This window comes from Hipposideros armiger, unplaced genomic scaffold, assembly GCF_001890085.2.
Source record: "Hipposideros armiger isolate ML-2016 unplaced genomic scaffold, ASM189008v1 scaffold_591, whole genome shotgun sequence".
Taxonomy (NCBI): Eukaryota; Metazoa; Chordata; class Mammalia; order Chiroptera; family Hipposideridae; genus Hipposideros; species Hipposideros armiger.
Genome location: NW_017731941.1, coordinates 16,600 through 28,079, shown reverse-complemented (window position 1 = coordinate 28,079; position 11,480 = coordinate 16,600). Strand labels below are relative to the sequence as shown.

The 11,480-nt window shown below is 44.5% G+C and overlaps 1 protein-coding gene across 1 annotated transcript; it reads right to left on the bottom strand.

Moving 5' to 3' along the window:
* Positions 1-331: 331 nt before the first annotated feature.
* On the bottom strand, positions 332-6,276 carry SPATA31F3 (SPATA31 subfamily F member 3). Its single transcript, XM_019624453.1, has 5 exons — positions 6,133-6,276; positions 5,624-5,663; positions 5,034-5,094; positions 3,537-4,018; positions 332-591 (listed from the first exon to the last, which is right to left on the bottom strand). Exons 1-5 carry the CDS (start codon positions 6,274-6,276, stop codon positions 332-334), a joined length of 987 nt encoding a protein of 328 aa, XP_019479998.1.
* Between the last annotated feature and the right edge of the window lie 5,204 nt (positions 6,277-11,480).

Genomic DNA, 11,480 nt, shown 5'->3' with positions numbered 1-11,480 from the left:
CATCATATACCACATTGAAAATAAATAGGCACAAATAGGTGGTTCTTGGCTTAGAGGTATATAGTATATTTGGAGAGGGTCTTGCCTCACCTGCACTTTAATGGAAATGATGACAATAGCCTTTTTCATGGGGATGCAGACGTTCAGGAAACTATGAATTCCTTTCTGGACAAAGGGTATTCTCTTTGCATAGACCAGTGCCTTATGTTGAGGTGAGAGTTGGGATCTGGGATGGATTTTCTGGTTAAGTGGCACAAGTCAGCTGAGGACAGTGCTTGGAGCTGTTGTGGGGAAGGCACTGGAACCAGGAGTGGCTAGACTGAAGGGAATGTTAATGGAGTTCATTGTCTAGGCACTGGCAGGCATCAAAGAAGGTCATGCCCTCCTCCTCTGTTGTCTTTTCCAACTCAGCTTGCTTCACAGGGCCTCTGGTGGGGGGTGGACTCTTCTCAACCTTTTTTGTCACAGTTTTGGCCACTGTCTCATCCTTAGAGAGGAGAATGGGTTCCTTATGCCCTTGACCTTTCACCTCGGGGTCACTCCAGTGTGGAAAGTGCTTCATCTTATTTCCCAAGCTGGCTTCTGCAGCTTCTGGAAGGTGGTGCTCTTGTGAGTATGAGCTGCCTTTACCAGACCTTACAGCTATTGACTTTAGAAAACGTGGCCCTGTAAAGTTTGGATCTGAAGAATGTGGCTCCCTCAAATGCAAGACTTGCAAAATTTGGCCTAGCAAATCATGGCCCAGTAAGTTGATCCTGTAAGGTCAGGCCATTTAAGCTCTGGGTACTCCAGAGCATTCTCAGGAATCCTTATTTGGGTGAGATCATTCAGCTTGCTCTAACAGCTCTGCAGACCATTCTTATCTAGATCTTTTGCCCCAAAGAGTCCTGGAGGATTCTCTAGGAGCTCAAGGTGAGGGAGAAGCTGGTTAAGGTGTTGACAGGGAGCAGTAAGCTGAGAGGATGGAGACGGTGGCTCTACAGACCCAGACAGATCCTTGCTAGTCCCTACTCACTCAAGGCGACCATCTTGGTCAAACTATAATTCTACCTGAGAAAGATTCTGGGGATACATTTGGGAAGACAGGGGCTCAGGAAGTTCTACTTAGAAGTATCCCTACTCCCTCTGCAGAGTGGATGTTCTCCCTTGTTGGAGAGAGCCTCAACACTGCACCTCCTTCTCTGTGATTCTCTGCTGTTTTGAGTTTCCCTGGGTCCTCTGTTTTCTCTGCTGGTATAGGGAGTTGTCTTCACCCTTGCAGAGACTTGGGGCTAAGGGGTCCAGAACTCCTCCAGGCTGAAGTTGTTCACACTGGTCTCCAGCTGAACACAAAGCCCCTGGGCCTCTGTAATGTCCCCACTGGTTGTGAGACCTTTAAGGCCCCGTGGGCAGAACCGTAAGGACTGCTCTGGAATTAGCTTGCTTTTGGTTCTGCTGCACTGCCTTAGTTTAATTACAAGCTCTTCTTTAAGGTGGACCATTCTGGTGGCACATGGGATACCTGATGGGAGGGGGACTGCCTGGGGCAATGTTTTCCCTTGGTATTTTAGACTCCTAAAGGACTCCTAGGCACAGGTAGTCCTTCGGACAGCCACTGTTTGTTCCCTGGATTCCTTTGTCTTTATGAGACCTCCCAAATATATCTCCAGGAATTTCTTCTTTCAGGTAAAAATTTAATTTGGCCAAGATGGGTGTTTTGAGTGAGTCAGGGTTATCAAAATCTGTCTGGCTCTCCAGAGGTATTATCTCCATTCAACTGCACTTCAGTCTGGAATGCCTGTGGACTGTCTGCACAAATTTCATTGGAATCTTGAAAGCATGGCTCAGGACTTAAGACATTGCTGTTTAGATGACATTGAGCCAGAGGCGCTCTGTTGGGCCTCCAACAGGCCCAGGCACAATTTCTGTGATGGCTGACTGTCTAGTGATTACCGGGGCCATGGTCTTAGAGAAAGCTACATAATAATGAGCCAGTGGCCCTGATAAGAAGGCCAAAACTTGTCTCCAGTTTCTCAATGACTCCTTGGGATGGTATCCACACAGGTGCTGATCAGGGAGATCAGCGACAGCATTTGGTGAAGCTTGCTGCTGCTGGTCAAGGCCTGTAGTGTTCAGGGTGTCACTTTCTGATCCATGTAAGAGCTAATTGCTGCCTCCATGTCTAGGGGCTTTCTTTCTGGGGTGTAAGGGAACTAAGGTGCTTCTAGGGCCCCTGGAATGCTGCTGCCCCAGTGATCTGATGTCCCACCGGTACAGATGTGGGCAGGGACAATGCCCTAGCAGATCTTCTCGCATTTGTAGTCAATGTGGCTCTGCAACATTGCCTTGGCCTGGGTGAGGAACTGTGGGCTGGCCCTGCTGCCACAATGGATCAGAACAGGTTCCTATTCCCACTGGCATCTAGGCCTGTAGGCTAGGGGAAACTCACATTGTACTGCTCCAGGGCAGGGGCTGCTGGTCATCAGTGGACAGGAGCAACTGGGGCCCCAGAATTGGTGAATCGACCTGATAAACCAACTACTTCTGAAGGTGGAACTCCAGCAGCTCTGGGCAAGCTCCAGGAAACTACTACCTGCCTCTTCAGGACTGAAATAGGCTTCCCCAGACAGGTAGGCCCCTGGGTGTCAGGGGATGGGTTACCTAACATGTCTCAGGGCTGTGTTGTATGGATCGCTGCCTCTACAGAGATCTCTGGGCAACAGCTGGCAAGCCCCACTGAAGCTGGAGCTGCCGTGGCAGCAGGGGTCACTCCAAGTCTTCACACTTGGCCAGAGTTGGAAATGGGACATTAGTATGGGCTTGCTGATAGTCAGGTAGAGATGCCCAAACTCAGAAATGTGGGAGGAAGGCGGGACTAACTGAGGTGGAGGGAATTTTAGACAGTACAGAGATTAAGAAGAAATGATTGAAGAGACAGGGTGTGGGGGTGCCCCCTTTTTGTGGAGAAACCTCCTGGGGCAAACCAGGGACTCATTGTGCAGAAAAGAGGAACCATGGAAAAATAGCTGTATTAATGCTACAGATAACACAATGAGGCCTCAGTGTGTCCCCCGGGCAATGGACAGAGACCACTTAGTAACCAAAGAGTGGTAGAGGGTAGACTAGAGCCATGGAGTCTAGGATTTGCTTACATTGATATCTGCTTTGGGTCCATAATGGATCCTACAAAAACCCAGAAAGTTTAGGTGGACTGGCTGACTTCCCATGAATCCCAGGTCAGGGAGAATAAAAGCCCGTTTTCTTGAAACAGGCCTTAGAGGTAGCATTATGATGAAAGAAATGGATGATTTTTCCTCCATGCTTGGAAAATATTTGGGGTAATGTGGTATAAGCTGCCATAGGAACTCTTCCACTGATCTTGAAAGCCCTCAGGTATAGAAATGCATGCATTTATGTATCTATACTTAAAGATACCTCATAGCTTTTGTGACACAGGAATAGCAGATGAAGGGAATGCAAGGCCATGAGGTGTTTTAGGTTGGCAAGCTCCGGGTTCAGGGAAAGAAAGGGAATCAGGGCATTTGAGGGCTGCTGACCTTGTTTCTCCAGGGTACATTCCAAGTTGCTCTTGTCCTGCTGGTTCATAGGAATCCTATGCTCCTCAAGGCTTAAAGAAGACAGAGCTCCTGCATCCCAGGACACAGCTGGTGCTTGAAGTCCCTTCCTTAGCTTGTGTTCAGCCCAGCAATCTTGGATGCTGACTGCATCTGTTGACTGGGCAGCTGACTGGGTTAAGGATTTCTGATCCATTAGTTGTGACATTGAGGGGGTTACACATGAAAATGAAAGCTCTTGGGCATGCTGGGAACCCTGGCTCTGCTCAAAAGACATATTAGACATAGACAAACCCTCTAGGCAAGAGGAGCCCTGCGATGGCCCCGGTGAAGTGGGAGAAACTGGGATGTTCTCACCCGCCAGCAACTGCTGGATCTCCAGAGCCAAGGCATTGCAGATGGGGCAGGAGAGATCTGCACACAGGAGCCTCCGCACACTTCCCTCCTGAGGAAACCATCCCCAGCTGTAAAGGGAAACATGGCAACTGTTAATGATGGAGTCACATGTGCATCTTTGGAAGTGTGTGGCCTGGAGATTAGCCCTGCCCTCCTTAGTCCTGTTAAGCCCTGGGATCTGTACCCACTGGGTGTTTACTCCTCTACCTTTCTTCCTAGGAAAATTCCATGTGGCAAGTTATGGTGGGCTGGGCTGAGGGTCTGCAGCTTGTTGGGCAAGGTCTCCGACAAGCCAAGGGAGCACAGGACCACGAGAGACTGGGAGGTGGGCTCAGTTCTATGGTGACTTGTGTTCAGAAACTGAAACAGGAGATGGGTTAAGGGGATGGGGGAGTCAATGGTTAGCTGATGGGACATCACCAAGGACATCAACAGGTAGAACCTGGAGTCAGTCTCTTTTGGGGCTTAGAAGGCCACAGCCTGTTATTTAGTATTTTCAAACTGTGGGAAATGAGATCCTTCTGGGAACTCTGCTTTCTGAGGACTCTGAGGAGTCGCTGTTGCTGAACATAGTATCTCTCGGAAGCCAATCTCATTCTCTAGAGATCTTAAGAAGAGGATAAGATAACTGGCTCCTGGCTGAGGGCTGCCCCAGGAGCTGGCCTCCCTTGAAGACAGAACCAGATGAGGTAATGTCAGCAGGGTCCAGGGGTCTGCCCTCAAAAGGGTGCAGCTATAAAGAGAATATGACAATGGTGACTTATCTACCCATTCTGTTGACTGGATAAGTTGTCATGTGGCTGAGTGCAAACCCATGGAAGGTCCCAGTGAATTGCACACTAGTCAAATATTGAATTCCAGGAGCACTGTGAGCCTAGCGCAGAGCAGAACTGGGAGACTCCTCCCTTCTGAGACATCTGATGCCCCTCTGCCCTGGCAACCCTCTCAACCAGTGCTCCAGCCTCCACTGTGTCTGGTCCCCTCACAGCCACCATCCCTCTCCTCATCCCTGCCCCAGGCCAAGCAGAGAAATCATCGCAGGCCAGGCTGGGAGTTGGAAGACTACAAAGAGCAAGAGATCACCTTTTCATGACAGACAGCAGCTCCAAGGGCTTCTCAGCTTCTTTCCAGGAATGTCTCCTAACTGAGAAACCAGAGGACTGTGTTATATGGAAGAGGAGAGGATCAGGGATATCCCATAGGTGGCTGAAAGCCTTTGAATGGGAGGAGACTGAAAACCCAATACCCCATGCTCTAAGGCATGTCTGCGTACCACTTTGCCAGTTACGATGTGCTGTCCCTGACCTAATCTCATTAGATCTTCACAGCCACCCCATGAGTGAGGCAGGCTTTTCAGATGCCCATTTTATGGATAACAGACTGAGAGATGAAGTGACTTCCCCAGGGTCATAAAACTAGTAAATGGCACAATTAAGGACTTCTGCCCTGCTTTCTCATTCCTCATTCTCCGGGGAAAGGGGAGAATTTTGGAACATCCCCAGGCTCTGATTTCCCACCCAAGAAAGGCTTCTGGGAGAATTTGTCAAGTTGGGGAACTGGAGGCTTCAGTGGTTAGAGCACGTGGCTCCTGGTACCAGGCGTCAAAGAGGAAACAGGCTCTATGGGAACCTTGCCCAAGTGGAGGGGAGTCAGAGAAGAGAGCGGGACTTTACCTCTTGATGGTCTATATTTTTGTTTGACTCTCCGATGATGCTAAAGACAAAAAAGTTAGAGTGAAGCTGGGGCACCCTTTTCTTTTCATGTTAAAATGAGACAAAGCCCTTAAATATTTCCCAAATTTATCTGTATGTCAATTTTATATATTCTCCTTTCTTTTCCCTTCTCTACATCTTTCACCCCATCATTTCGTTTCTCTTCTTATTTCTGATTCAAGACTCTTCCATACCTCCACCCCCATTCCCTGTACAAGTTCTGTGGAGAGATCAGAATGAGACAAGAGAAAAAGTGGAACAGATTAAAGGATGGGTGGTTTAGTAGGCAAAGGACTTTAGTCATCTAAATGTCTACCAACTGGAAGAATCACCTAAATTTGGTGCTGTTCTGGGATCCAATGAGAAAACCTCCATAGAAAAGTAGGGGATATGAGTAACAAGAGAAAGTGAGGGAATAAAATCTTGTTTTAGGTTTAATCAGTTCAGTCATGGTCATAGGATTTCCCTACCCGGCAACAGCTCCTGTTAGGTTCCAACCTTAATTCTTGGTGGTTCTTTTTCACATGCCAAAAAATTAGTGCAATAATAATGATGGAGCCATAAGTGTATAAGGGATAGCCAACATCCCACACAACAAAGGTAGGGCTCAACATAATCTAAACCTCACTAGCCATCCTCTTCTTAGGTTTTCAGAGTCTTGGAAACTAATGTCTCCATATTCTAGACCTTGTCATCTCTGCCTCATAGAAGATGGAACCAGATGACCAGACTGCATCACAAAGCCCTCCTGTTTGCCAAAGCATACAGAGCATCACAGGCCATTATCTGTCTAAGAGAAGCTCATCTGATTCAGTGTTCAGATGAGGGCGTCTAGTTGTTTGTATGGGTTGCAGAGCCTAGGCATAAAGGTGCCAAGGTCATGGGCAGCACATATTCTTTCATAGTCTTTCTATTCCCTATACCCTGATGGCTTAGCTCTCTCCTTTAAGACAATAGTCTGGCATCTATCCCCAGAAAACTAAGTCTTTAGGTACACTGCCTGTCCTGTAAGAAAGGTAGTGGCTAGGTCAGGGAAACTTCATGAACTACATCACCTGTAGTGGGGAAGATAACTAAAAAATACACAAAAAGATAGGGTACACAATGTCTTCTTAAGTCTTGGAAAGTGAGGGTTTTGATGTCACAGGCAATAAATAGGTGGTCAGTATCAGGAGGTTCAGGAGAGGACCATGTCTGATGTGGCAAGGGAAGGACATAGGTGCTATCCTTTTAAATAACTTTCTAAGTTACTTAAAGAAAGAGCCCTCCCAGTCTGTGTGATCAAGATTGAGATGGGCCGGAAGAGACTGTAAACAGTGCCTTCCATGGAGGCACATGAATGAGGCTTACTTCTGGAGCTTGATTTTCCAGACTGCCTCTACAGATCTTAATGCATCCTGCCATATTCATGGAGATGGATTATTGGCAAGACTTTTGATTAAGGACCACAAACTTGTGGCTTTTTGGTTGATTCCATCATTGCTGAAATATGTGGCTAAGTGTTTTAGAAAAATCTGAATTTAAACACCTTTAGGTAGGGCAAGCTTATTCCTTCCCAACTTCAATAGCCACAACTCTATGTCCACTGATTCACATGTTACTGTTAACTTCATGGCCCCTGTTGACATGGTGATATGCCTCCAATACTCCAGGATTTCGGCATTTCCTTAAGAAGTTTTTGCCCCGAAGAGAGTGGTCCTACACCTCAAAAATGCTTGGACAAACTATCTAAAGAGGTCATTTGGTCCTGCCTCCAGCATCTAGTCCTCACCCAAACAAGTATGTAGAGCACTCAATCTATTCTCTCAACACTTAAAAATATAGTTTCAAAGACAAAACTCATTCACATGAATCAAGAACCAACCTTAGCAGGGTTTGGGGAAAAGGGGAGTAGGGAGTTATTACTGAATGGTTACAGAGTTTCTGTTTGGGATGATGAAAAAGTTCTGAAAAGGGTAGTGGTGGTGTACACTTAAATGTACACTTAAAAATGGTTAAAGTAGTACATTTTTGCATTAAGTGTATTTAACCATAATTTTAAAAACAAAAGGCAAAAAAACCTCAATCATTAGCATGATGAACTTTTTATTAGTTGTAAGGAAGAATATCCTGAAAATGATTTGGTAAGGAAATGAATTAATGAATTTTTCTTAAATGTTCTTTTATATAGAACAAATTTAAAAAAAACTAGATCCCTACATTTAAGACAATTTATGAAAGCCTCACCCTGAAGATGGGATGAATTTGAGCCATTTCAACATATTTTCTGAACTTGCAAATTCCAAAATACAGGAAAGAGCACTGAATGACAGGTTGGCAAACATCAATTGTAAAGCAGCTTGCATCAGCTTTTTAGTAGCAGGTCAAGATACCTACAAAGTAGCTTGAATCTTTTATTTTATTATTCCTACCCAACCTGCTCCTGCTTCCTGCAGCTGCTGCTGCCCTCTATGCTGCTGCAACAGTTCTGTGGCACTGCATGGTGTTTGGTGTCCTCCTCCCCTGAGCTCTGAATATATGTGATTAATACTGTTAATCTCATAGGTCCAGTGTTGGTGTCATGTGTTCAGCCATCCCCAGAACTCTAGGGTGGCACTCTCTCTCTCACCAATGGGAGAGGAGGTGAACAGAATACTACTATGTATCCTACCCAGCCAGCTCTGGCTTCCTGCAGCTACTGCAGCTTTTTTGCCTCAGTCTCCATTAGCCTGGCCTTTTGCCCCAGGCAAAACCATCAGATTCTGCAAACTTCACACCTGTTCCAGCCAGTGCACTTAGCTTACAGATAACCCACAGTCACTATCATCCCACTAAACCATTAAAACCATCTGTTGCAAACGCCTCTGCAGGGACTCACCCAGCCCTTGCTCCTGTCAGACCTGAGGAGTTGGAACCAAAGATAATCTTATGGCGTTTTGCAGAATTGGTCTTTAGTACAGGTTTATTTATTGATTAGGTACTCGTTGACAGAGGTGCTTGCATGGATAGGACAGTGGGATCGGAATCTTCCTGAACAAGGGGGCACTCACATAATGAACGCACTATCTGTCATTTCTAATAATGTGGGTATGGATCTTCCCATCTGCCCGTCCTGCCTCATGGTTTATAGTGAACAACAAGCAAGGGAGATGAAGTACATGAAAAGCCTCTGTGGACTCTGGAGGACTACACAACTCGAAAAGATTGATGTTCATATGTTTCTAGAAAACTTGCTAAAGCCAGACCCTGCTTCCACGATAATGCTACAGCACCAGAATTATTGTAGTAGTAGAATTTCCTCAGGAAAGTGTTCACAGTTACTGATTCATATGTACCGTGGGTCATATCACAGCCCTATAAAGAAAAATCCTGACAGATATGCCACTGATGTGAGTTGTCCCTCCATACAAGTCTTATGAAGGGAGTTGTGCTGTGTCTCATTCTCAGAAAATAGTACTGAACACCTTAGATATGCCAAGGTGCTGGGACAGAGAAGCATAGTTGCTGCTATTTGGCAGCAACATTTTTATACATGAGCATTTTCATTAACGCTCAAGAGCTAAGATTTCCAGAAAGTTGGACAGGAAACCCCAGGGCAGTGTCAGCAGCAAAGCCACCAGCACTCGCCAGGAGGTTACTCTAGTATACAGAAGTGTAGCAAGCAGCCAGAGGCACTAGAGAGCAGCACATGCCCACTCAATGCTCCTGGTCCTGAGGCCTCAGTAACAGGTCATCCGCTCCAGTGGCTCTCAATCCTGGCCTTACATCAGAATCACTGGTAGGCTTGTGAAAATATAGATTTCCTGGCCTCACCCCAGACTTAATGAATCAGAAACTCTAGGAGCAGGGCCCAGCAATCTATATATTAAGTACGAATCAAAAATAATCCTCACGCAGCAAAGCACTGGGCTCTGGGTATGTATTCAGGAACAACTGGCTTCCAAAGAGCAATAGTTCTTCTCCCTTCCTCCAGTTTTATTGAGATATAATTGACATATGATACTGTGTTAGTTTAAGGTGTACAACGTAATGATTTCATATATTTATATGTTGGGAAATGATTACCACATTAAGTTTAGTTAACATGCATTCACCATACATGTTACATTTTTTTCTTGTGATGAGACCTACTCTCTTAGCAATTTTCAAATATACAATACAGTATTATTAACTATAGTCATCATTCTTCATTAGATCCCCAGAACTTATTAATCTTATAACTGGAAGTTTGTACCTTTTGATTCACCATTTCTCCTACCTCTACCACTGGCAACCACCAATCTGTTTTCTGTTTCTATGAGTTCAGGTTGGATTTTTTTTTTAGATTTGACATATAAGTGAGATCATATGGTATTTGTCTTTCTCTGTCTGATTTATTTCACTTAGCATAATGCCTTCATGTCCATCCATGTTGTTTCAAAAGGCAGGATCTCCTTTTTATTTATGGCTAAATAATATCCCTGTGTGTGTGTGTGTGTGTGTGTGTGTGTGTGTGTGTGTGTGTGTGTGTGTATCACATCTTCTGTATCCTTTCATCCATCAATGGACACTTAGGTATTGGCTATTGTAAATAATGTTAAAATGAACACAAGGGTGCAGATATCTCTTCTGGATAGTGATTCCATTTCCTTCAGATATATACCCACATGTGGGATTGCTTGATCATATACTACTTCTATTTTTAAGTTTTTAAAGAACCTCCATCCTCTTTTCCATAGTGGCTGAACCAATTTACATTACCATTAACAGTGCACAAAGGTTCCCTTTTCTCCACATTCTTGCTAGTCAGTGGTGATCTCTTATCTTTTTTTTTAAGATTTTATTGGGGAATTGGAGAAGGGGAACACTGTGTTTTTCCAGGACCCATCAGCTCCAAGTCAAGTTGTCGTCCTTCAATCTTAGTTGGGGGGGGGGGGGGGGGGGGCGCAGCCCACCATCCCATGCGGGAGCCAAACCGGCAACCTTGTCTTATCTTTTTGATGACAGCCATTCTAACATGTGTGAAGTCATATCTCATAGTGGTTTGATTTGCATTTCCCTGATGATTTGTGATATTGAGCACCTTTTCATATACCTGTTGGCCATTTGTATGGTTTCTTTGAATAAATGTACATTCAGTTTTTCTGCCCATGGTTAATTGGATTGTTTTTTTTGCTATTGAGTTGTGAGTTCTTTATGTATTTTGGATATTAATCCTTTATCAGATATATGGTTTACAGGTATTTTCTCCCATTTAGTAGGCTGCTTTTTCATTTTGCTGATGGTTTTCTTTGCTGTGCAGGAGGTTTTTAGTTTGATGTAGTCCCACTTATTAATTTTTGCTTTTGTTGACTTTGCTTTTTGTGTAAAATACAAAAAAATCATTGCAAAGACCAATGTCAAGGAGCTTACCTCCATGTTTTCTTCTAGGAGTTTTTTAGTTTCAAGTCTTATGATCAAGTCTTTAATTCATTTTGAGTTTATTTTTGTATATAGTGTAAGATAAGGATACAGTTTTATTTTATCTTTTTTTTTTTTGCATGTGGCTGTCCAGTTTTCCCAACAGCATTTATTGGAGAGACCATCCTTTCCCCATTGTATATTCTTGGCTCCTTTGTCATAATAATTGATCATATATATATCGGTTTATTCCTGGGCTCTATTCTGTTCAATTGACCTAAGTGCCTGTTTATATCAGAGCAACAGTTCTTAAATTATTGCAGGCCTTAGTGAGACTGATGAAACTATGTCACTCTCCTCACACTCAAAATTTGATTCAATTTCAAGGGGCTATGGACTTCATTTATGGACACCCTATGGAACCCAAGGAAGCTGGTTAAGAAACTTGAATATAGTTCGT